Below are 27,416 nucleotides of genomic sequence, written 5' to 3' on the forward strand. Positions count from 1 at the left end.
ACCTTTGGAAGGAAAGTAATGTCTGGACGTTGCAGCACCTTATCCAGGTAGAAGCGAGTATAAGACACATCCATCCTCAGAGCCGTATGTTCACTCATCCTGTGGGCAGTAGTAATAGCCACCAAGGAGACTGCTTTCACGGAAGTCAGCTTTAGACTAGCAGTCTTCATGGGTTCAAAAGGTGCCTCTGTTAGTGCTAATAGAACTAGAGAAATACTCCACTAATCCAGTGGCTGCCGTACTGGAGGGTATGGGCTGGTGAGGCCCTTTAGAAAACTTTTGCCGCTGGGGTGGGAGAATAACGTCTTCCCACCCCACCCTGGATGTTTTGCGGAAATTGCTGATAAGTGGACTTTTTGGGAGACATTTGAAAGCTGTGAGGTCTTCAATGTGGAGAACCTGCCGGACAGTAGCCTTAAGAGGATGGAAACCATTCTTGACAACGCAGGAAGTGAATCTTTTCCATTTGCTTGCATAGTTCTTCCTAGTGGAAGCCTTTCTTTGATTCAGCAGTATTTTATTCAGAAGCCGATCTTCCATGCTGTTAGCTATAGAGCGGGCACCTCTGGGTGCAGTACTCCTCCGTTTTCCTGAGTCAGGAGGTCCTGGCACTGTGGAAGTCTTTTGTACGTGTGTGCCAATAGTCTGAGTAGATGTGGAAACCATGGTTGCCGAGTGATCAGGATACATTTTACTTAGGAAAGAGCAAATATGGCATCCTGGAAGGAAGCCCCCGACTAACCTTTCGGGTGTTTTCACTCCCGTTTGGTCTAATTATCTTCATTATAAATATGAAGATCGGAATGCGTGCAGAGCTTGGCCTCCCCCCTCTGATGGGAGGGGAGTCTGGGGAGATTCCAGGCTTGAGAAAGTCTGGAGGACTCTGGACGACCCCCCTGGGAGAGACCTTTCTGCTTCAAGCATCAGGCTGAATAGGAGAGGTTTCCACCAGCCTCGTTAAGGATGACCTTGCTACATATATTCCTATCTACTTTCCTCTAATAAATCTCTGAGATGACTATGGCAGTGAGTTTGTCAGATCTATGGCTTTTTAATTGTTAATTTTTGCTTATTTTCTGCTACCTCCTATTTTTGAATCTCTCTATGGACTTCACTAGAGAGCTCAGCATTCCAATGTTACCAGCTTTCAGTTTTACTATGAAGAATTTTTTTAAAACGTTTGAGGCTCCAGCAATTACTTATTTTATCTTGATCTCTAATCCACTCGTAGCATTCGTTGGAGACGATTATGGATTTCATATTTTCTGAGAACTCCCCTTGAATTTTTCAGCAGAAATGTACAGCATCTAGTGGTGTGCATCGGTCCGGATCCGTCCGGACCGGCAAGGGGGTGGTGGCTACCTTTAAGGGCGGGTGTGTGTGTAGAACTTACCCCTCCCGCCGCTCTTCCCCCTCCGGTGCTGCTTTTAATATCCAAGTTTTCGGGGCGGCAGAGTGCTTCCCTGCCGCCCCGGCCCCCGTCGTTGCCCGGAAGTAGCTTACAATGCAACGTGCATGGATATTAAAAGCAGCGCCGGAGGGGGAAGAGCGGCGGGAGGGGTAAGTTCTACCCCCCGCCCTTAAAGGTAGCCACCCCCCCTGCTGGACCAGTCTGGATCCGGACTGGTTCGGAGGCCTCCAAAATGGCCTCCGGACCGGTCCGTGCACACCACTAACGGCATCTGCAATGGAGAAGAGGAATGGAGAAGAAGATTGGCTTGGAGAGAAAATGGTTTTTTTATGGATCTTTTAAAAAATTGTTTTGCAATGCCACATATTTACACATTTAACCAGCTTATGTTTTACTTATAAAGTCCTAGCTGGAAAGATCTAGTTTATCTGAGTCTCAGGAGGATCTGCTTGGTGGGACCTTGAAAGAACTTCCTTGATTTAGAGCTACTTCTGTTTGCATGGCTGACAAAGTGTTTTATGGCTGGACAATTATCTTCCCATTACCAACTATCTGAAGCTCTGATTGGGGAAATAAAAATGACTGGAGAGAACTTGTTGTTTCGGTAGAAGAAGATTGTCTTTGTGCGTAGTTGCGAATAAGTCTATTTTGGGGAAGCCTCAGAGCCTGAATATAGACAGCACATAAGTGTCGTTCAATTCCCATTCATGCCATTCTTCTGTGGTAAACGAATGACTCAGAACATCCACCAGGACATTCTCTGTCCCTTTGATATAAATGGCTTATGGGGTGATGCTGTTCTTGATGAACCAGTGCCAAATCTGTATGGTCAATGCAAACAGGGATCTGGACACTGTCCCCCCATGCCTGTTCAGGTAGGCAATTACATTTGTGTTGTCCAACTGCAGCTGTACTACTCTCCCTCTGAGCTTTGCGAAAAAAGCCTTTATGACTTGAAAAACTGCTAATAGTTCCAGGAAGTTTATATGGAATTGACTGTCTCCATGTCCACTCGCCTTGAGTCACTTTGGCATTGCAAAACTCAGCCCTTGAGTGAGGCATCTGTAGTCACCCATATAAATGGGGTCTGCAGTTGAAAAGGGACCCTCCCTTAAAAGGTTGTCCCTCCGAATCTACCAATTCAAAGACCGAAGGATTTGTGGCGGAATGGTCAGCTTCTTTGGGGGGCTGTCTATGTTCAGGTGGAAGGTAGATATGAATTCTTCAGGGGCCTAGAGCACCTTTCTTATGAGGCAAGACTACAACACCTTTGCAAGTTTAGAAAAAGACAACTGCAGGAGACATGATAGAGGTCTATAAAATCATGCATGGTGTGGAGAAAGTGGAGAGAGAGAAATTATTTTCCCTCTCACACAATACTAGAACCAGGGGTCACTCCATGAAATTGATTGCCAGGAGGTCTAGGACCAACAAACGGAAGTACTTTTTCACACAACGCGTGATCCACTTGTGGAACTCTCTGCCACAGGATGTGGTGACAGCCAACAACCTGGATGGCTTTAAGAGGGGTTTGGATGACTTCATGGAGGAGAGGTCTATCAATGGCTACTAGTCGGAGGGCTGTGGGCCACCTCCAGCCTCAAAGGCAGGATGCCTCTGAGTACCAGTTGCAGGGAAGTAATGGCAGGTAAGAGGGCATGCCCTCAACTCCTGTCTGTGGCTTCCAGTGGCATCTGGTGGGCCACTGTGCGAAACAGGATGCTGGACTAGATGGGCCTTGGGCCTGATCCAGCAGGGCTGTTTTTATGTTTCTTAACCATAATTGCAGCTTTCTCATTTTCAGACGAGTATAGCGCACTGTCATTTTGCATGAGGCCTGTACTTGCCTCGCCCGCTTGTTTGGACTGACCTGAAATTGGTGCACTAGTTCCATAATGGCCTGGTATCTCTCTTCTGGCAAGAATGCCCTTCATGTTTGGGTATCCAGTACAGCCCTTATGTAGGATATGGTAGTTACTGGGTTCAGATGAGATTTTTCCCCCAGTTGACCTATATTCCAAGGTCTCAGAGAAGGCCCAACAAGTATTGTATCTAAGAAAGTAACTCTTCTCTTTCTCCTGATATCAGGAGCCAATAATCTAGATTTGGATATATCTTCAAACCTCTTGTTCTTAGATGCGCTATCACTACTGCCATGCATTTGGTGAATACACACGGGCAGTGCAGAGGCTGAATGGTAGAACCTGATATTGGTAGACTGAAGTCCCCACTGTGAACCTTGGGAATTTTTGGTATGACGGTCTGATCCCTATGTGGAAGTAAGCATCTTTTAAATCTGTCGCAAGCCACCGCTCCTGGTGTAGAAGTGGTAGGATGTCCTACAACGTTGTCATCTGATACTTCTTCACATGGACCTATTTGTCCAGATGTCTCAGGTCCATTATTGGTTGGATTCCCTCATCCTTCTTGGGAATTTGAAAATAGTGGGAGTAAAAGCCTTCCCACCTCTGAGCCTATCGCACCCGGACTATTGCTTTTTTTGTGTAGAAGTTCTTTGACTTCTTGATGTAGGGCAGGAGTCATGCTGGTGAAGTGCAGGCCTCTGAAATGTGGGCTAGGCTTGAACTCTATCACGTAGCCTGATGTGACGATTTTCAATACCCATCGGTCTGATGTTATGTTGTGCCATGCTTGAGTGTGGCTTGCTGATGGTGTTGTTGGCTAATAAACTCTGATAGATGATGTTGCTGGCCGCCACATGTTGCCCTTAGGTGTTCTGGAAGGGTGATAGAAGCAGGTTGTCCCTCGATTTTAGAGAGTGTGATGGGCTGTCTACGGCCTCAAAGATGCTGTTTTTGGCCCTCTCCCTGTTTGTTATGTTGGCCTTGATTGTTTTTATTCTTCTGTGGGTAATGCCACTTGGTGAAGGGCTGATACGTCTTCCTATCATCTCTGCGGTCTTGTTGTCTATAAGTTGCCCACGGGCGGTTGTATGGTTTTGACTTTGATGCATATGCAGCTGATGCAGAGGAAGAAGTGAAAGTCTTAGCCATAAATTTTGATTTTTAAAGTTTTTCCATAGTTGCATCCGTTTGTTCAGAGAATAGTCCTTTCCCATCAAATGGTAATCAGAAGGATTACTACTTCTCTTTCATATCTACTTGCAAAGCTGCAGATTGTAACCAAGCATGACGTCTTAGGGTGATAGACGCACTCATGGCTCTGGACTCTGATTCTGCTAGGTGTTTCGCAGTACTAAGCTGTTGACATGTTGTCGCCTGCCTTTTGTAGTGTATTTTTAAAGCGAGCTTTAAATTTTTCCAGAGAACGTGTGTCCAGCTCTTGTTCCAAACTTCCCCACAGGCAGTAATTGTACTTAGTCATGCATGCTGAAAATTTGGCTATTTTGACTGAAAGGCATGCAGTTGAATATACTTTTCTTCCTAATACATCTAACTTCCTCCCTTCTTTATCCGCAGGAGTCATGTGATGCATCCCAGACCGAGGAAGTTGTGCAGTTTATAACTAGAGAGTTGGGTACAGGATGCTTAATTAGGTAAGTATTATCCTGTTCATGTACCCTATAGAGACCCTCTAGCCTTTTGGAGGTTGGAGTGGAGGTATGCAGAGCCTCCCAAGCGCATTGTGCAGCCTTCAAAATAATTGGTAAGAGTGGCAAGGCCACTGGTTGTGCTGTAAGAGATCTGGCCATGAAATTATAAACTGTGTCGATCATGGCGAGCTGTGACTAAGTCTAGACCCAACGCCACAGCCATTTCTTTAAGCTGAGAGTGATATGCCTGCAGTTCCTCCTTGGGGGATGCATGTGAATGTGTGGCTACATCGGGTGAAGGATTCAGGTCAGTAATTTCCATGTGACTCAAAATCTGAAGATCCATGGTGACTTCCCTCTGATGGATCATCATCATCATCACCACCATAAATTCGATTTCTATACTGCACTTCCAAAAATGGCTTAGGGCAGTTTACCCAGAGAAGAAATAAATAAAAAAGATGGATCCCTAGGTTACCCAGGAACCCCGACAACCACCTCACACAAACAAATGGATATACAACGGGTATGTCCACAAAATGGATATGGATTGGATGTAATAACAAAGAAACACACACCATAAGCCTGAGCAATGCTGGGTACTAAAACTAGTAATAAATAAAAAAGATGGATCCCTGTCCCCAAAGGGCTCACAATCTAAAAAGAAGCATGATAGACATCAGCAACAGTCACTGGAGGGTACTCTGCTGGGGTTGGACAGGGCCAGTTTTTCTACCCCTGCTAAATAAAGAGAATCACAACGTTAAAAGGTGTCTCTTTGCCAAGTTAGCAGTTGGTTAACTTGATGGATCTGCTGAGGAAGAGTACGAGGAGAAACTACTTGGAGATGGCAATGACCCGGGCAAGGGTGACTCATCTGCTTGAACTGCTAACGATACTACTTGTTTTTCTCTAGTTTGTGTGTGTTTAGTAAGCAGTAGTTGTAGCATCTGTGTAGATGCTGACACTGTCTTTACTTTCCGGACAGGCACCACATAAGGTGCATCTCCTCCAGCCAAAGTACAGATTGGTAAGGTGTAAGGACTAGCTTGGGGAAAACCAACATCTAATCCCCTTGGTTGCCAAGCTCTGTCTTCTTCATAGACATACGCCAAACCCGAGGAGGTTTGGCCCATTAAGGCAGCCTGCCTGGCAGAGATACAGTATGGGTAAAGCTGAAAGTGTGCCATAGGGATGCAGTAGATAGTTGTGCCACAGTTAAGGCCTGAGATCTTTGATGCTCTGAAGGCACAGAAGTCAGTCCTGTGGATAATGCTTCAAAAATGACTAGCAAATTTTACATGTTGAAGTGTTATGGGTCTCACCCAAACACATAAGGTATATATCATGGCCATCCTGGGAGGGCAATTTTGCCTTGCATTTTGAGCAACATTTAAATGTCTTTTCTCAATCTGTTATTTTATTTATTTATTTATTTGTTCGATTTCTAGACCGCCTTTACAGAATAGCTCAGGGCGGTTCACAAATATCACAAAACAGTTAAAATAAATCAATAATCAGGAATAATAATTTTAAAATACAATAAAACAGCCAAAAAACAAAACTATTCAAAACCTTATAAAAAGCCGATACATTAAAAAACTTTAAAAACAATTTTAAAACCCTGGAAGGCCAGGCCGAACAGGTAGGTCTTTAGGGCTCTCCTAAATCCCAATAAAGAATTCAAATTACAGATTTCTGCCGGGAGTGCATTCCACAATCTAGGAGTGGCTACAGAGAAGGCCCGCCTCTGGGCTGCCACCAGACGAGCCGGTGGCAACTGGAGCCAGACCTCCTCAGATGATCTTAGCGTGTGGTGGGGATCAGACCGAAGAACGTGCTCTCTAAGGTAACCTGGCTCGGGATGTTGTCTTTGTGTCGGTATCTAGACCTCTGACACCGCCAGTGCCGATGCTGACCCTGACGATGTCGATGTTTCCGTATTCGTGACCAACCACCCATCCAATCTGTCAACAAAAATCATCCACTACTCACAAACGTAGTCCAGTAAGCCAGTCCAAGGTCAATTTGCCAAAGTATCCATCCAATCTGTCGTTACAATTAGTCTGTTAAAGTGTAAATCTTAGTCCATAGGCTGTCTGAAAGTCAGGTATACCGAAAATAAGCAATCTCTCTGTAGAACTCATAAAATAAATCAAGGAACCAAAACAAGGAGCCACAGAAACTGAGGAACCGATTCCTACAGCGGCTGCAAAGGAACTGACGTGCTGGTGCTTCCTCCCACCTTAAATAACTATGTGGTCACGTGGGGCAGGGCGCAAGCGCCAAGAAGAGCTGTGGAACTCCACACAGAGGCTTGTGCGCAGGTGCAGAACCCATTCTAAAAGAGTCAACAGATCACACTCCAGATTTTTACATTTCTAAAATTGGCTACTTGAAAAACTAGATCGTTCGCATTCATTGTCGTCCAGAAAGTGAAGACTAGAGGTCCAAAGTCTGAGAGGGTTTAACAACAATTTATGTCTTTTTTTAAGATAATGATCAAATCTGAGGAACCATGTTGCCAGGCCCAGTGCTAGGGGTTCTGGAGCCCCCTTGCAACCTATAAATTGGCACCTCCCTCTATTTTTAAAAACTGTGAGTGGAATGAGTTTTGTTCTGGGCGGCAGTATCAAGGCAGTGTGTGCACATGGTTATTATTATGTGCCACTATAGATAATAAGACAAGTGTGTGCACACAAACACACACATACTCCAGAGACATGAAAGGGAAAAAATATTTTACAATTCTATTAAAGCAAGGCAGAAGCGAAAGCTGAAAGATTTAAACCTAAAAAGGAGCATACACATTGCAAAGAATGATTTCTTTTTAGAAAGGGGTTTGACTCCTACTTGGGAGTTTTTTCAGTGAGACACACAATTTTACAATATTATTCCATTTGTATGATAGGTGATGTTCCTTCCAGACAGTATTTACTTAATCAAAGTAAATATTTGTAGGGACTTAAAAGGGAGCTTATTTATAAGTTCCTATATTTAATATTTTTGATTGTTGATACTTATGTTGATAAAGTAAACACTGTCTGGAAGGTAAATTATAAAGCAAAGTTGTGCTGTCGAGTTGGTGTCAACTCCTGGCGTCCACAGAGCTAGGAAAAACTAGGAAACCATGTCCCCACCCTTTCTAAATTCATTAGATCCTCTGGCCATCTCCCCCATGACAAGCCCAACACCCCTGGTACTGCTGTAGCCCACTGCCTAGCTCTCACAAACACACACCACCACTTCTTGCTTTTACCTCCTACACACCCTCACTCTCTAGAATACTTCATCTGCTCCCAAGCCTCTCTGAGGGACTGACCATCCACTTCTTCCCGCCCACAAATCCCGCTCTGCCTGCCCAGCTTGCTCCCGTGCAAAGTACTGCGCAGGTGTGTGCTGCCTGCTATGGCAGTGGGCGGGAGAAAAGGAATCAGGCAGGGGCACAGATGTCACAATTTCCAGAGAGTGGGCATGGGGCACATGGGAGGAAAGGTCTTGTGGTAGCAAGCATGAATTCTCCCCTTTGCTAAGCAGGATCCACCCTGGTTTGCATTTGAAAGGGAGACTACATGCGAGCACTATAAGATACTCCCTTTAAGGTTTGGGGCCGCTCTGGAAAGAGCACGGTACCAGGTTTCTTTCCTGGCATCTCCAAATATAGCCCCCTTACAAAGACTTTACTGAAGTACACACACAGAGGTGCCCCTTCTCCAATTAAAGAATCCAGATTTAAGCAGCCCGACCTATGCACGTCTCACAAAACATGCGGCACCTTGAAGCTTTGCTTTACATATCTTCTCTGACAAATGACAATGCAGTCCCTTGGTCTAGGAATCACCTCCTCCCTGCCTCCTAAAAAATGCAGACCTTCTCCCAGATCTTGACGAGGGTTCTCCACTTTGCAGGATCAAAGCAGTCTTTAATTCTCCCTCCCCCGAGAATGATCCAGCGGCCTCATATCCTTCTCTTGCAGCCACCGTGAAGATGAAGAGAGACCAGGGGCACTGCCTCCCCAGGAAATCCGGGGGCAGGTACCTTGAGCCACACCACCCCCACTTGGGAGTGGGGGGGAGGGCTGGAGCCACGCTGCCCCTACAAAGTTTACACCCCACCCCTGCAATCAGGAGCAGCAGCAGAAAGAAGGTGCACAGACACGAGTCAGGCAGCTGCCTGCTTCCTGCCCATCAGGGGCCTGTCAAAGGAGGAATGGAGGGAGGGAGGAAAGGAATGAGTGCCTGGAGAAGCTGACAGGGCATGAGCCAACAGGGAAATGATGAGAAAGTGAGCAGCAGGCTGAAGAAGGGAACAATGGGGAGAAAGGCACTGTTGGGATGGCAGCAGCAGGTGCTCTCCCACTGTCGGCGCCCCCCTGCTATGCAGTCCTTGCTTAACTGCATCATGCCAGCCCTGCACGTTGCTGACACGTGTCAGCAGGGTACTGACACAATGGTGGTCAGAAAGAAACTGAGGGGAGAAGCGCCTAACTGCCAAAATAAATGGAAGTGCCCCATGTGCAAGGGGCGGGGTAGGTGCCATTAGGAGCTAACAAGTTCTATCCGAATGGTCCTTCACAGGCACAGCACCCACTATTATGAATGCAACAGATCACGATCCAGATCTTGCGAGATACAGTGAATGGAAATTGGTAAGAAGGGGTTTTATGACATTAAAAAACAACAACCTTATAAATACATTAAACATGCTAAATCAAATCACAACCTATTTAGGGCATCAGGAAAGTTTGTATAGGTTTTTGGTTTGTTTGTTTTTTAGAAAAATCATGCAAATGTGAAGAAATCTGCATGGGGGAAAATTCAATTCAATTTTTAAAAAAGAAAATATAGGAAATGCAATTTTTTGAAGTTAACATAATTGGAGATTCTTTTCTAAGCATCACCATCTGTAATCTACAAAGTCTATAGCCACTTTGCTTTGGGAAATACCAGCAAATCAGCAGGAACAGAAATTTAAATATGACTATAGAAACACAATGGATGGAGATACTGGTTTTAAAATAAGCATTCAGAACAAATAAGTCCCTCTATCAAATACCACCACAGAATACACAATCAATTATCAATTAAGTGAATTAAAAAACGAACAATTTTGGGTGTTGACATATGGTTCAACAAGATTATAGTAAGATGTCTCAGACTGTTGGAAATTATGTATTTATTCTATTTCCTCATGCAAAAAAATATCTTGTGTTAGAACTCCATACACAATGTTCCATCTGACTGCTATACAGGTGCACCCCATTATCCATGGGGTTCCATTCTTGCAGATTTCCATAGATAACGAAACTGTGGATAATGAGGCTTTGAGGCAACAGGAACCAGGGGATTAGGTTTCTGCATGGGGTGGAAGACTGAAAACCAGCACACACACAAAAATTGAAATAAAATGCTGCATCATGCCTTTTGGATCTCCATCTGGCAATGCCAGCCCAAAACCACCAATTTTCCATGAAAATTCATGGATGGAAATCCTTTTTCTCCCCCAACAGAAGAACCACAAAATGGTAGCCATAAATGACCTCTGAGATCACGTCCAGCCACCTAGGAACTAGGGATATGCTGTTATTAGCCCTCTCTGTACCCAACTATGCTGAAGTCGGGTACCTAATTTTGGACCATGGATACACGGAACTATAAACAGTGGTGCCATGTATAGCAAAGTCCACCTGTACAAGAATACCTTTTGAGTAACTAACATTCCTTCAGACCTTTAATAAAAAAGTGTTTTTACAAAACATTCTCAAATAAGTGACCCAGTCCCTCCTTACCATTGGGAAGCTCAGTTTTCGACATATTTCTACAAAATCTTCATTTCTTTCTTTGACTTGTGACTGTCCTGCAGCAAAATGACTGCATACAAAGCAAAGACTAGAAGTATGAAACAACATCCGGATTGCTACTGCACCCTTATTGCCAGTGGCTCCTCCCATGCCAGTCTTTACAGTATCAACTGCAACATCCCTAAAATAATTGAAACAAGATCAGCTGAGCTTTAAAACAGAGTTTGGCAACATGGTTTAATATCTTCAGTTACATTTTCTCTTTTCTCCTTTTCCTTCCCCCCCCCCACATACCTACGTCAGTCATTTATAGCACACTGACAGTCCGAAGGAGACCCAATTTCCCCCCAGTTTATGAATGCTTACTTGTTTGGCTGTAGGAGATTCTTACTAGTCACACGCAAATAGGAAATCAGCCACAAAGAAGCCGAAATATGATCAGTAGTCACACAATGCACCACCTAAGACTGTTGGCACTGAATTCAATTGGCTTTGTGTAATTTCACCATGACAATTGGTATGAAATGCCAAAGATTAACTGGTGATTAGAGCTCATGCATCCAATGCAAATCCATAGGTTTCAAGTCATCCCTGCCAGAGTTTTTTGAGCACTATCACAACACAAAAGCAAAGAGCTCTTGTTATCTGAACAGAAGATATTACAGAAGATGAGCAGATCCATTCTCAGAGGTGCTGACTTGACTGTTCATGGAGGCCTGGTTCAGACGTAACAGGAAACTGGACATCCCTTCACCTCTGGTTTCCTAACCCAAATTTCCGGATACGGGAAATTGAGTTTGTGGCCTGCAGTTTCCCTCATCAAAATCCACTCTGAACCTTGGGTCAGAGTGAAGTTTGGCTGCCACAAGCTCCATTTCTGTGGTGCCAGTGTTACATCTGAATAGCTGGCACACCAGTTTGGAACCATGGAACCAGAGTTGAGGAAGCAAGCTCCTCCCTCACTCTGCCCCAATTGGCTGTGTGGGCTGTCCTTCAGGAAAGAAGGAAGACCACACAGCCAGCTCCCCCACCTCTCTGCAGTCTCATCAGGGCCAAACTAGGGGCACTGTGAGGGCAGTGGATTGTATGTGGGGAGGGTGTCGGATTTTGAGCAGAATGGGTAATTAAGGGTGGGAGTCAGGGCACAAGGGGTGGGATGCACCGGGTGGGGTGGGTAGGGTGCACCAGGAATATGCCCTGTTGCCTTGTAGGGCAGACCGAGCCTGCTTTTCATGATCAATAAGGAGAGGAGTTGGGGCTCTCCGGACAGGGAAAGGGGAGCTGGGCAGCTGGTGCAGGGGAGAGCCCAGCAAGTGCGGCAGGGCACACCAGGAAAATGCCCTGCTGCCCGGTGGGCCAGTCCAAGCCTGAGTCTCACTGACTGCAAACAGGCAGCTCTCCCAAACATCTAAATGTGGACGGGAGAGTATGGAACCATGGATTCCATGTTACATCTGAACTGGACCATACAGTCTGGCATGGACTGAAGCTATCAGAGGGCTGGTACAGAATACCAGTAGTAACTAGCTCAGTGCTAGGACCAAATAGCTCTATAAAGTCTCAATTAAAAAAGTGAGCTAATATTTGGAGATTATTTCATAGCAAAGATATCAGATATTCACACATTAAGTGAATATATTCATGAATATATTAATATTAAGAACCCCTGCTAACTGAGTCAAGACACATTTTAAAGTGTCTGGTATGAATTGCCAAAGATTAACAAGTGATGAGAGCTCTTGTATCCGCTACAAACCCGTATGTTTCAAGTCACAGAAGGTAGAACTGTTCCTATCCAGCTTCAGTACAACACCCCTCCAATATCCCCAGCAGCTGTTGCTGCTGTCTACTTTAGGTTTCTTTTTAGAATGCGAGCCCTTTTGGGGCAGAGAACCATTTTATTTTTCTATGTTAACTGCTTTTAGAGCTTGTGACGACTAGCAGGGCCTACCCGGGTGTGGTCCACCATGTGTATACTTCTTTCTGAGAGGGCAGGTTTTGCAGTCAACAGGAATAAAGTGTTAGAGCTTTCCTTGGACTGCACCACTTCAGGCTAAGGACTGGGAATGTTCCGTTACCCCACAATAATAAAGCTCTTTATATACAATATACTGAGTTTATATAATGCCTTTCAAAAAGTTGACCTTCAAGGCAACTATCCGTAAAACCACCATAGTACAGTAGTATAATTTAAGACAATCACCTAAAAACGTACACCCACACACTCTTGCTGCCAAAAAAAATAAAATAATAATAATCCCAGTTTTGATCAGGAGCTGAAAAAAGCAGTTGTGACTGCCCCAGATGGGCTTCCTTGGGGAGGATGTTTTGTAAGTGAGATGTGGTGCATTCACCAGAGCCTAACAAATGTCTTTCCTTTCCTACAGATTGCTTCCGGTGAACATGTAGAGTTGAGAAGTTTCACCACTTGCGCAACAGCATGCATGCAGAGGGAAGTGCACATACACAGTCAGGCTTTTCAAGCCTTTTGACGAGGAACGGAGGAAGGGGCGGCAGGGATGTACCCTGCTGCCCCAAATGCTTTCAAAAACTGGAAGGGGAAAAGCAGCGGGAGGAGTAAGTACACCCTCCCCCGCCCTTAAAGGTCCACCCCCCACAGCGCCGAACCGCCAAACCAGCCCCAGGTCCGGAGGCCCTTAGAATGGGCTCCAGACCGGTCTGTGTACATCCCTACAGGGGATAACTGTTAGCAAAATGCAACTCTCCATTTCAGCTCAATACTAAACAAAATACATAGGAGAAGGCTAGATTGAACCCTTAAGGTTTTACATAAGCTAATTTAATGGGTACAGTCACATAAGCTTTTGCACTTGTTCTGCTGAATGAATAAACTAGTCCTGGGGGGAAACGTGAAAAGGTGACATTGGCAAACTAAGGTCTTCCCATCTCCTGCTGCTATGCAAAGTCACCTGTGATTCCCTAGAAATAAGGCTGGTCCTGACAATATATGTAACTGAAAGAATACAAATATTTATATGCTGCTATCAACAAAAGCTCCCAAAGCAGTTTATTTGGATATAAATAAGTGATCCAAAGGGCTCACAATCTAAAAAGAAAAATAAGATAGACACCAGCAACAGCCATTGGAGGGATGCTGTGCTGGGGATGGATAGGACCCGTTGCTTTTCAGAGAGAGAGAGAGAGAATGAATATCACTTTTAAAAGGTGCCTCTTTGCTCTGTTATCAAGAAAAGAGTCACACACACTAACACGAGTTCATTTTAAGAAATATATGAAATTTGTTTTGGCATGTCAGTTCACTGACCTGATAAATGGTGCATGTTGAGGTCTGATGAATACAAAGAGGCAGACACCCACCAACTGTTCTGAAGCCAGCAGAACATATTTGTAGTCTCTTGAGATAGTCTTCTGCAGCTCAACAGCCCATAACTTTTGATTGGTTGTACTGCCAGTGTGAGGGGAAAAGAAAAATAGGTTGCTTATATGTAACATTACCTTTTTGGGGATCCATGGTCACTCACAACTGGATCTGGAGACCTGAAGAATCTATAGCTCTGTATAGGTGCTCTCTGGCCCTTTAAGGCATAGTGATATCAGAGCCTACAAAGCTGGCTGTATAGCGCCTCCCTCTTTGGTTCCTGAATCGGCCACTGCCAAGGGACTGATGACATTGAGATGTGGAAGTAGGCGTCCTTTAGGTCTAGGGACACAAACAACTTCTCTTCCCACAATGGAAGAATGGACTACAGGGAGATCATGCAAAACTTGGAAGTTTTGACAAACTTGTTCAACTCCCTTAAGTCCAGGATGGGATGGATCCCACCATCATGCTTAGGAACCTGGAAGTATCTGGAATAATAGCCGGAATGCATGGAAGAAGATGGGACTGGTTCTATGGCGTCCTTTTGGAGCAGTAAAGAAACCTCTTCTTCAAGGATAGGAGTTGAGTGGGTATATTTTATGCCTGTAGGGGTGGGTAGAGAGTCAAATTCAACAGCATAGCCACTGGCCACTATGCCCAACATCCAGGCACCTGATGTCACTTGACACCAGGAAGGGAGAAGGGGGGTGAGATGGATAGAGGCCGAGGGAACGGGGATAGATACTTCCAGGTTACTTCCAGATACTTCCAGGTTCACTGTTAAAATGACTGCTTGGGTTGGTCCTGGGGCTTAGACTTCTGTTGGAAGGGGCACCTAGTGTACTGCCTTGACCTACCTCTGATATTTCCTCTGTATTAGGAAGGCTGGGGTTGGTACCATTGTTTAACTAGGGCAGTAACTGTGCTGGAAGAACGAGGTTTGTGATTGAGCGTAAGTGTTAGCGGTATATTAAGACTTTTTCAATTTCTCCATTGTCTTGTCTGTGGCCTTAGAGAGGAGCCCCTCGTCATCAAATGGTATTTTTTCAATGTTGTCCTTCATGCCTGGCTCCAAAAGGGTGGACCTGAGCCAGGCATGGCAACAGAGAGTGATGGACCCAGCCAGCAACTTGGACTCCGCTTCCGCCAGGTGCTTGGCTGTACTCAGGTACTGCCTCGTTAGATCAACGGACTTGGAGAGCATCAACAGCAACTTGGCCTTAAACGGTTCAGGAAGATCAGCAACATCCTCTTTTAATGTGTCCCAGAGAGACTGCTGATACTTGGCCATGCAGGCCAAGTATCTGGCAACTTTAAGGGAAAGGCAAGCAAAAGAGTAGAACCTTCTTGCCAATTTCTGGCCCTCCTTATCCACTGGTGCTGAATGTTTCCATGTGGACTTTGCTTGCAGCACACAGTCTACCATAAGTGAGATTGGTGCTGCGTGTTTGAACAGAAATGGACAAGAAGCCTCTTGGACCCGATAGAGACGCTCCATCTTTTTACAAGGAAGACTGGATATCACTGGGGCAGACTGAGCAGCTTTAGAAGCAGTGACTAAGTCTGGGAGCATTGGCAGTGCCATAGGATGAGCTACAGATGTAGAAGCCAGGTAGCCTAAACAGGATCTTTGATTGTATCCTCAGGAGGAGGCGCCTCCAGGTCTAGGGCCTTTGCCATCTCCTATATTTGCACACAGTAAGATTTAGTATCCACTGTTGGAGAATTAGATGGTTGGGCAGCTACATTGTTGTCCAGCAACATGCCCGGTGGAGCTTCCGAGACCTCAGAGTCAGGGTCGGACGCATAAGAAGGCTCCCCATCAATATCAGGATCATCAGGTAACAGGGTCCTTGGACGGGGTCCTGCACGAAGAACAGGCTGTGCAGGCACAGACAGTATTGTATGAGATGCTGGATGTGGCGTAGGCTCAGATGGGAGCTCAGGTACAGGCGATACGGGCAGCACAGGTGTAGGTGGTGGAGCCCTGGGCAATGGCATAGCATGCCTCGAAAGGACAGGTGGTGTGGCAGGGTGATTAAATGGATCAGCCAAATCTGGAGTAATGGATGCTAGAAGAGTCTCTAGAAGACACATCGATTTCCACAGCATATATTCTTGGACGTCATCTGGCAATGCCAGGGAGCCATAAAGGGAGCGAGTGTGGAAACACTCCCTTGTCCTCAAATGCAATGGGTCAAGGGCTTCTGGGGAGCTGCTATAGTCCAGGGGGTCCCTTGGGACATGGGAAGCAGAAAAGTGGAAACATTCCTTCAGAGCACAGCCAATGGGCAAACAGGCATCGAGGTGGAAGGGCCACCTGTAGGAGTTTTAGGAATAGGCAGAGGCGAGCTGGGTTCATCAGTGTCAAGGACTTGGGACAAGGTGAAACCCTTGAAAGTGGAGCCTGGTGGTGCTGAATTTGCAGAGTTGAGTAGGCACTCGTTCTTGTCTAAGTAGGTTTGCCAGTACTGGAGAGTCTAAAGAAGGTGTAGCAAGCTGCAATGGCGAAAGGCAGAGAGGAAACCAGGCAAGTGTCAACTCATGGGAGATGACAATGTTCCACCGGTTCGTTTGGTGGCGACTCAGAGGCGGGCCTTCTCTGTAGCTGCTCCTGGGCTGTGGAATGCACTCCCAGCAGAAATTCATAATCTTAATTCTTTACTGACCTTCAAGAGAGCCCTTAAAACCCATCTGTTTGGTGTGGCCTTTCAGGGTTTTTAATTAGTTTTAATTGTTTTAATGTTAACCTGGTTTTCAGGGTTTTAATTGTTTTGTTTAATTGTTTTTAAAGATGTTTTTAAATTGATGTTTATATTTGTATTTGTTTTAATTGTTTTTAATGATTTCTGTTTTTTAATTGTAAACCGCCCTGAGCCAGCTCAGAAGGGCAGTATAAAAATCGAATAAAATAAATAAATAATAATAATAAATAATGGGCGAAGACGGCACCGAGCACACAGGCGAGAGATGAAGAGCAGTCAACTCAGCACCGAGAGAGATCTGCGCCTGTGGTATCAATGCCTCTGCGGGTGCCGTCGATGCCAAAGTCATTGACGCCGTTGATGGTGGGTGTCTCGGGCTCAATGGAGTTGATGTCAACATTGAAAGAGGAGGCACAGGCATCGAAGACATCAAATGCCTCAGAGCCAGAAGAGTAGGAGTCGATGCCGGTGGAGTTGGCACAGAATATAGAAAATAGAAAATGAGGTGGTCAGCAGCACTGTAGAAGGCGACGGAGTCTTAATGGTAGATTTGTCGACCACTTCGGCGTTGAACTCGGGGCCAAGTGCAACTATGGCAAAGCGGAGAGCATCGAACACGGTGTCGAGGACGAAGCATGCTTCTCACACTTATTGTGCGGCTCTCCCGTAGACGAGTGGTGTTAGTCATGCTTATGTTTCCAGGAGTGCTCAGTCTCTCCAAGAGCTTCTTAAAACCCACACTTGAAGATGTCTCCAGTCGTAATTTCTTGCTTAAACAGGTCTTTTTCTTAAATGACAGACCTTGCAGGTACTGGCATTATGACTAACCCCCAAACATATGAGGCAGTGAGCATGGTCATCAGAGGAGGGCATAGTGCCACTGCAGGTCGTACCCCTTTTAAAACTTTTAGGGGTAGACATAGCCAAGTCCAAAAAACTATCAGAGGTCAGCCTAATCAAAGAGAAATTGCCAAGTCCAGAAACACAGTCTAGAGAGCAGTCAAACACAGTCCAAGGTCAAACAATCCAAATAGCAGTAAATCTGAGTGACAGAAGAATAGTCAAACACACAGTCCAGGTCAAAGCACAGAGAGTTAGATAAAGAATTGTCACAAAAGAGTCCAAGACAAAACCAAGGAAACAGTCCAAATAACAATATTCACTTTCTCACAGGAATGAGGGAACAGGAACAAATCTCCTTCACAAGGCAGCACAAGCGGCAGATGAGATGGAACTAAAGAGGGAGGCACTCTACAGCTGATTTTGTAGGCTCCGATATCAATACGCCTTAAAGGGCTGGAGAGCGCCTATACGGAGCTATAGATTCTTCTGTGGGCCTCCTGCGCAGGCACAGAAGAACAAGTTGTGAGGGTCCCTACGGAGATCCTTAGTTTTTACAGTATTGCAAATGTTCAAAAGCTTTGCTAAAGACAAAAAAAAAAAAAAGACTGTTTTTGATCATGTACTACAATGAAGAGCAGTTAACTACAAAGAGACTAAGACAAACTATAGCAAGCATCAATAATTTTCTGAAATACAAAAGATTTGTAGGCCAAAGAAAAGTGATATCAGTCAACAGTAAAGAGTATTATCAATTGCTTTAATTTAGGACTTTATTCTTTAAATCTCACAATACGAGCCTTAGAAAATATTTGTTAACTTTTCAAGGCAGACCTTGAATTTGTTTACTTATTTTAAATAAATAAATATCTATATTGACCTTTCTGCGTATGATTCAAGTTGGTATAAATTTATTTGAAGTTATTTCTTTTGAGCCACAGAACTAGTCATTTTCTCAGTCATTCATAAGAAAACAAATCAGGCTGATTGATAACTCTGCTTGTCTTATGGCAGATAGCCTGCTATTACCCTTTCCCCTTGCCTATCCCTCCTGGGGCATGCTCTGCCTACCTCTGTTCATTCGGTTTCATCAGCCCATGGTCTGCCATCACTACTGCTGGCTCACCTTCCCATCACTGCACTTGTCCCACTTTGTCTCCTCCCATAACAGGAAATGAAGGAGTCAAGTGCAATGCTGGGGAGGCAGCTGCAGCAATGGATAGGAACATAGGAAGCTGCCATATACTGAGTCAGACCATAGGTTCATCTCGCTCAACATTGTTTACACAGACTGGCAGCAGCTTCTCCAAGGTTGTAGGCAGGAATCTCCCTTAGCCCTATCTTGGAGTTGCCAGGAAGGAACTTGGAACCTAGATGCTTTTCCCAGAGCGACTCCATCTCCTAAGCGGAATACCTTACAGTGCTCACACTTCTAGTCTCCCTTTCATATGCACCCAGGGCTGACCCTGCTTAGCTAAGGGGACAAGTCGTGCTTGCTACTACAAGACCAGCACTCTTCTTTGGATGGATGGGTGAGTGACCCAGTTGCATTTGGAACAATGGTCGTGGTGAGAGATTGTGGGCAGTTGAAACCAGACGCTGCTACAGGAACAGAATGACAGATAGGCAGGCAGACTGCTCCCTGGGAGAGGGAGGCACAGGGAAAGAGGAGGAAAAAGGCTGGTGACAGCATGCTTTGGTCTGGGAGATAGCCTAATGAAGCAGGCAGAGCGTGCCTTGGAAGGGAAAGGAAAGGAGAAGGCAGGTGGTGCTCTGTCCGAAGCAAGGCTTCCCTGTGGTTCACTTGTCATCTGCAGCCATCACCTCAGTTTCGCTCATGAATGAGTTGCTTCTGCATATAAGAGAGCATGACTTTTTAAACACAGACACAATCTGTAGTCAACTTTCCCCTGTAAACTACCTTGAGGAGCAATATATTATAGATGCGCTGTTTTGGGAGGCGGTGGGAGGAGGGAAAAGCCCTGCTTGGCAAGCAGAGCTAAACTGTATAGAGCTATTTCCCTATAGTGAACAATCAAGTCCTGTATCAGAGGGAAAGTATCAGCATTTCAATGATTAGGTTTTGTACTGTTTAATATAGAAATAATTCAACACCTCTTATAATTTAACAAAATCTTACATTGCTTGTGTGTTGTATACAGCTCCAATACTTACCTTGCACTCACAATATTCCCCGCATTTAGCTCTACCATTTCTTCAAATCCAATAGCAAAAATATCAATTGGCTTGCTCCTTCGATCTGTGAAGTTAAATACAAAGGTTGGTTAACAAAATAATTAACAAAACGGCAAAAGGACAGCAAAATAACCAATAACCAAGCAAAGTGGATGACTATCTCTCTCACCTTGGAATTCACTGATGCCAGCTACTTTTGGTGCATCTAAAAGCCAGTCAGTCAGTGTCTGGTTTCTAAAGGCAATGCTTCTAAACTGCTTCCCACCATTGACATTCCATGTTCCAACACAAACTCGTATTTTTTTTGGCTTCGAATACTTATAGAAGTTCTCACACATGCTCTTCAGTATTTTTGCTGATGCTACAAAATATTAAGATTCATTTGCTTACATGCGAAGATATTTTTGTAAACAGAATTCTAGATTAGATAGCAAGTTGTAGGCATGCTCACAAGCTTTTGTACATATTGGTTATTTAGTATAGTTCACTTTTTAGGAGATAGTATCCAATAACAGCTTCACAAATCAATAAAACATTAAAATCTTCGGTCTTCTATTAAGCTCTGTATGAAACAAATTATTTCCAAACATTTTTGTTATTCCCCAGGATATTTCTTCCAATGTTAAAGTTATTTCTCTGAATGGATATTAATTTTAACATATTGTTCAAGAGGTTCAAACAACAGAGTAAGTTTACTCTGTTAGCAGAGTAATCATTTCAATGTTTAAAATACATACATGTGTGCAAATTACAGCTAGATTCAGACTGTTTAAATCGTTCACTAAAGGTGAAATTGCTCTTGTGTCATGAACTTAAGTCCTGAATTTTACCAGGCAATTCTCAAAACTATTATGGGGGCACAAATGCTCCCTAAGTGCAATTTTCACTTTAACTTGCTTTCACATTCCAGAGCTCATTAACTTTATTTTGTATAAAGACTTTTATACAGAACTGTAGTGAGAGAAAACACTTTGTAGCAGGGTTCTTCTAGCCCAGGAGTTCCCAACCTATGCTACTCTAGATGTTGCTGAACTACAACTCCCATCATCCCCAGCTACAATTTCTTACAGATGGAATGATGGAGTTGTAGTTCAGCAACATCTGGAGTAGCACAGGTTGGGAACCCCTGATCTAGCCAACACATCACCAGTCAGGTTCCCAGAAGCCAAGCTGTCCTACATGGTGTCTGAACAGCCCAGTTGCTTCTAGGATTACCTGGGCCATCAGGCATCTAGGAGGATGACTAAAGAAAAAAAAAACGTGCTTTTTGCACTCAGGCTTCTCTCAGAAGCAAAACAAGCAGTTCAACACTTGCTCCAGGAGAAATAGAAAGCAAGGGACTTGTCCCCTGCCTCCAAATTAGGTCCTAGGACTCCTAGGTAAAGAAGGGTGTTTTCCATTGCCACAGTATTAATGGCTACTAGTAGGCATCTCCATAGCCATTGTTTAGAGCCAAGATTTAGTCCCTAAGCATCTGGGATGTACCCACCAGCAGCATCACTAAGCACAGCCACAGAAAGTAAACTAGCAAATAGGAAAAAGGAGTATTGTAAATAAGTTTACACACAGAACTGCTTGCTAGATATAACTTAGTTTTACAATTCCTATAATACTTCAAGGCAGTGGTTCCCAACCAGGGTTCCTCCAGATGTTGCTGAACTACAACTCCCAGCACCCCTAGCCATAATAAATTTTATCTTGGGATGCTGGGAGTTGTAGTTCAGCAACATCTGGAGGAACCCTGGTTGGGAACCAGTGCTTTAAGGAATAAGCCAAACTGTTTGTTTGAACACTGCCTAGGCATGGGATGATGTTGTGAGGCCAGAAGTGAGCTTCTAGCTCACTCTAATGCCCCCAAAATAGAATTCAGTGGTAATCCACTCTCTTAAACTAGTGCCAGCTGAAATACGTAGGAAGCAGATGTGTATTGTTTGAGTTGCCTGCTTAATGATACCTAACTTCTACCTCTCTTCTAACAAGTTATACTCTAATATTTTTAAATCTTCAAGAACAGCAGCTTTATTGCAAGAGTTTATATGTACATATGGACCTCAAGATGTTTTTGCACTACTTGTTACTTTGGAGGTGACTGGAAGGCCAGCGGCCTAAAGGGATACGTGTTTACCCCTAATCTAGTTTTGTCCTGGAAAGCCTGGGGTATTATTTTAGGTAAACTATTTAGCTTATGTAGCAAAGGTAGTTTGAGTATCTAAATAACTGATTGGTAGTGATTATTCATAATCTCTTCTACAGTTTGGTAGAGCAGAAAAATTGTTTTCAGTCTTATTTGCTGCCCACAGGTCAGCATAAGCTTCTATCGTTGGGTGCTGTGAAATCCTAGCAAGCGCCCTGACAGCTAGTATTTTAAATTAATCCAGAGAAGAATTGGTTGTGCACATTCCATATACGAGAAATGCAAGCAAATTTCAAGCATTTCTATCCCACCTCTCTCTATAGAATATAATCAAGGCAGTTTACAAACCATAGAACAAAATAACCAGTTAAGATGATCAAAATGCAGGCTGATCAAATATGAAAAGCAGAATTCAATAATAAACCACTATTCTGGAAAACACCTGCTGGAATAGTACATTATTCACTGCTTATCTAAGGATTGTTCCAAATTCTGGGTGCCAAAAAGAAAAAAACCAATTTCTCGTGCCTATTTGTTGCATGTTAAATGGTGGTGGGACGCTCAGAAGGGCCTCAGAAATAGAACTAAGTTATTCAGCAGGGTTAAATGCAAGGTGGCCATGTGAGCATCTTGAAATAGGAAACATTAACCCTTATTATCCAGTCATTGTATTACAATTCCCTCTAGTAACAAACTCTGGTGGTTGAGCACTTGTTTGGGTGACAAATGAAGCCACCCAGAAAGCAAGTCATGGTTTCTACATACTCAGGGACTCCCTAGTTATGCAGAAGATGACAGGTTTGTAAACTGAAAGATTTTTTTTAATGCCAAAAAACGTATTGTGATCTCCAAGACCTATGGAGGGAATCAGCCAGGGTGTCTGTTTATTAAAAAAATAAAGGGGGAAATAGAGGACAGAGGGGATGCTGGTCTGCTTAGATGTCTAGCATCTTAAAACAAGTATATGGTGGGAAGGCAATTAGAACTGTGGGCAGGTGATGTTTGCTGTGGGATTAAGCACTCCCCTCCTTGAACCACCTTAAGTAGCACAGCAGGAAAATACTTGACTAACAAGCAGAAGGTTGCTGGTTCGAATCCCTGCTGTTACTATATCAGGCAGCAGCAATATAGGAAGATGCTGAAAGGCCATCATCTCATACTGCATGCAAGGAGGCAATGGTAAAACCCCTCCTGTATTCTAGCAAAGAAAACCACAGGGCTCTGTGGGCACCAGAAGCCAAAATAGACTCGGTGGCACACTTTACCTTTAAAGTGAAATATCTATTATTTTTCTGAGCTGCCTCTAACTCTGCTATGGAGAAAGGTGTCCTGGTGGCTCTACAGAGAATCTATTTCCTTCTTTGGCCTCAGTCACACTGACAGAGAAAGAAATGTAAAATCTATCCTATAGGTTTCTTTTGTAAAAAAGAGGATCTACCTTTTATAATCTATAAATCTAAAATCTATCCTAAATCTATAGAGTCAGTGTAGCATAGTAGTAGCTAAGAGACTGAGCAATGTCAGTACTTCCCCAGGTCAAACCTTGCCTCTGCCATTAACTCACAAAGAGCCTGAGTTAAGCCATTCCCTCTCAACATCTGTTCTCCAGCTACAATATGGGAACAATACTACTCGTTTATCTTCCAGGATTATTATAATTAATGTAAAGTGCTTTGAACATTTGAGAGTGTTATACAAATGCTGAAAGTGTTATGCAAATCATTTTAAATGTCTTGGAACACAATGCCAGTCTATGAAGGAAACTATTTGGAATCTGTCAGGGGCAGAGAAATGGCAGACTTGGCTCAAGAGTGGCAACCAAAGTATCTGGGATTTTGACTCCCTGTGGAGTCCTCTTTTGTCATTTAGTGGATTCAGCCATCTTTCTTAATCCCTTTTCAAAAAGGTAAAGCGGTACAGACACACCTTTAGTCATATGTCAAAACCCATTAAGGAGAAAGATCACCTCAGAGACAAGCAGATTGCTTACCTGTAATAGGCAATCTCTCTGGTGATCCATGTTCACCAACAACTGGGTGTTCTGTGCCTGCGCAGTAGCTCTACAGATGAATTTCTAACTCCAACCGGCACTCTCCAGCACTCTGAGGCGCAAGGGAGCATCCCTGTAAAATAGGCGGGAGAGCATCTCCCTCTTCAGTTCCTAATTCAGCTGCTATGTCAAGACTGACAGATGTGAAGAAGATGTGACAAAGTCCAGGTAAGACTGGTAAGAGAAAACACACTGTGGATGAGCACTAGCAGTGGGCACGGTCAGGCGGGTATTGTGACTGAACATGGATCACCAGAGAGATCACCTGTTACAGTAAGCAACCTGTTTATATCCAAGGTGATCCTTGTTCTCTCACAACTAAGTGATTGACTAGCTCCGGTGATTAAGGAGGATGCTAGCATCTTAGAGCACTTTCTTGAGTACTGCCCGGCCAAAGTTAGTCTCAGTGCTGAGTGCAGATCCATAGCTTAGTGCCTCACAAAGGGCAGGTCCAACAACCAAGTGGCAGCCTTACAGATGCCAGACATGTGGGCCACAAGAACGGCAAGGTCCCTCTGCAGGAACGCAGCATTTAAAAGTCTTGGGGGAATCCATAACTGGAGTGAGGGATGGTGAGTCATTACCAGAATTTCACGAACGTCACCAAATCCAAGGGAAAATACAAAGAGGGGATCCTTAAACAGTCCAAAGTCAAACGGGATGGTATTAGCTGTATATTCCAAGGAGCAGTCCGAGCAAGAGGTTGAGGGCTGATCTGAACCAGAAAGAATGGAAAATATACAACGAACTAGTAGGAGATCCAAAGAATAAAAAAAAAAGTCAAGTCAAAAGTGAAACCAGAACAATATTTTTCCACAGTAACCGCGAGGGGAAAACGGAGCAAGAATCTTTGTGTGGCAGACGAGAAGGAACTGAAGGCGCTCTCCTGCCTATTTTACCATGTGCTCCCTCACGCCTCAGAATGCCAGAGAGGGCCTATTGGAGCTAGAGATTCCTCTGCAGAGCTACCACACTGGTGCCGAAGACCCATTTGTGAGGGAACCTAGATCACCTTAGAGATCCTAAAGTTTGGAAGGAAAATTCTAAATTCAGATTGGCTGGAAACCTGGATTGCATCAGATAAATGCCAGACCTTCTCACTAAACATTAGAGTTGTCCTTCCCTGGAAAAGTGTGGAATCTTCACCTCTTTTTAGTTCCTATAAATAGAGAAAAATAGTCTAAAGTGTTGTTACCACTTTCTATCTCTGACAAAATAAGGCAAATGTGGGCGCACAAATAACGGAGACAGTCCAGTCAATGTCGCCCTATCCGTCATTGGAGGTTTCTGGACCTGCATTGGGCTTGTGGCTGCCAAAATTAGTTGAATGGGTCTCGGAAAAGCAGGCAGATGCACCAGTGACATCAATGGCGTCTTTGGTGCTGGCTGTACGGTTGGTGTCTTCAGTACCATCAAGTGTCTGGTGCCATGGGAATGTTGATCCAGTTGGTATGCTATCTGTAGAGTCCAGAAGAACCAGCAAGTCAGTTCTCGCCCTAGAATCTGCCAATATTTCTTTCTCTGCAGCATCTTCGCCAAAATCAAGGTAGTCCTCCGTTCGGTATTCCTGTCGTGGAGTCATGTGACACAAGCGGGGTGTGCGCAGGAGTAAGCTCCATCGCCCCACAACGCTGTTGAAGCACCTTCGATCCCAAAGCGTCAAAAATCCTCGATGTCGAAGAATCCTGTGCCCTTGATACCAAGTCTGGCATCGACATCAACTCCAAAGCCGTTTGCGCCACTACGCCCGATCCCGACAGAGTCATCATTGATCCTGACGGTGGTGGCAAGCTTGGGCTCTCCAGCGATACCGTGACCCACAGTGTCGAAGTGCCCGACCTCATGGAGTCCCAGTCCTCATAGTCTGATTGCAGCACAGTTGGTGACGGAGTTTGGCTATGGACGCGAGTCTTTTTTGACCTTTTCCAAGGCGGAGAACTCTCTGGCCCCTCTTCCGTGGAAGATTTGTGCTTGTGATGCTTGTGCCGGTGACGTCTTCTCTCCACCTCCTCGGGCTGTTTGAATTCCTGCGCCGTGGTAGCTTTAGACTGCTGCCTAGCAGGGTCCACCACAGGAACACCGGAGCCCAGTATTGAGGAGTCGATCACTGATCTCGAGGTTGAGGGCCTTGGCGTTAGTGGGTGCAGCACATCGTCATAAAGGGCTGCCTGCAATCTCAGTGCTCGGTTCTTTAGTGTTTGTTTCGAAAAAGACGAGCAGATCTTACAACTCGCTGGGTTATGCTGTTCTCCCAGACATAACAAACAGGAGTCATGCGTATCTGTTGACGGCAATTTTGCCTTGCATTCAGAGCAGTGCTTAAAAGTTGTTTTAGGCTTGTCCTTGGCAGACATAGCCTCAGACATTCCCCTTGACCAGTGGGAATGAATCGTTTCTATACTTTCCAGTTATAAGGTTTTTCCAGTGAGTAAGTTCCGATAAATACAGCCCAATGTTCAAATTCCATTCGTAAGTCATAAACCGTTCCGAGTCTTTACCAAAAAATATCCAAAATATCCGAGGAGCTAATCAATCCGAGGTGCTGACACAACAGCAGTCTAACAGAAACTGAGTAAGACACGGCCCAACTGCAAGGGATAAGGAGTCCACGATCTCGTGCATGGCAGTTGGAGGCGGCACGAGGAGCTAGCTAATTGGTCCGTGAGGCCACTGCGCAGGCGCAGAACCCAATGTTATGAATGCAATGGATCACGATCCAGATGTGTTGTTACCACTTTCCAACTCCACTTGGTGCCCAAGGAATGGGAGATGCCATAGAGCAGGGTTTCTCAACATGTGGGTCCCCAGATGTTATTGGACTTCAGCTGCCATAATCATCAGCCCCAGTGGCCTTTGGTTGGGAATTATGGGAGTTGAAGTCCAATTACATCTGAGGACCCACACGTTGAGAAACCCTGCCATAGAACTTAAACCTTTCTCAGCTAAGGATCTGCTTAACAGTATATTTTAAGAAAATATACTCTGCAGTACTGAATTTTACCTCACTTTGAGGTAAAACTCAGTATTGGCCAGTATAGTTTCTTAATTCTTATGTGTAGTTCTTCATTCCCTTTTCCCTTGTAAAAGTGGAGTTATGGAACAAAATGTGTAGTCACTATTTTTCAAGTGTTTGGATTTTTTTGGTGTATAACTTTTCCTCAATGAATCCATATGAGGATTCATCACACACCCAAGAGTCTAAACACTTCAAAAATGCCTAAATATAAACTGAGTACCCAGTGGCTTGTGGGTTGAGGGGTAGTTCACACACGGGATGCCACTAATTCCCCAACCCCACTCACAAAGCATTGGGGTCAAAATGGTGTGTAAAGAAGACACAAAAGAATCTAAACACTTCAAAAATTCCTAGAAAATAAACTGAGTACCCATTGCCTTGCGGGGGGGGCGGTGTTGGGGGGGTAG

At 44.5% G+C, this 27,416-nt stretch overlaps 1 protein-coding gene across 11 annotated transcripts in view; it reads right to left on the reverse strand.

Annotated features, from left to right (window-relative positions):
* The window catches only part of SYNJ1 (synaptojanin 1), a 131,327-nt gene that overhangs the window by 40,880 nt on the left and 63,031 nt on the right, over positions 1–27,416 (reverse strand). For all 11 annotated transcript variants that reach the window (XM_053308153.1, XM_053308159.1, XM_053308154.1 and 8 more), the window contains 4 exons: positions 19,979–20,170; positions 19,789–19,873; positions 14,012–14,152; positions 10,714–10,906 (listed from right to left, as the gene is read on the reverse strand). In XM_053308153.1, coding sequence (XP_053164128.1) covers positions 10,714–10,906; positions 14,012–14,152; positions 19,789–19,873; positions 19,979–20,170 — 611 coding nt within the window. The remainder of the gene's footprint in view (positions 1–10,713; positions 10,907–14,011; positions 14,153–19,788; positions 19,874–19,978; positions 20,171–27,416) is intronic.

Source organism: Hemicordylus capensis, chromosome 3 (genome assembly GCF_027244095.1).
Source record: "Hemicordylus capensis ecotype Gifberg chromosome 3, rHemCap1.1.pri, whole genome shotgun sequence".
In the NCBI taxonomy this organism is placed as follows: domain Eukaryota; kingdom Metazoa; phylum Chordata; class Lepidosauria; order Squamata; family Cordylidae; genus Hemicordylus; species Hemicordylus capensis.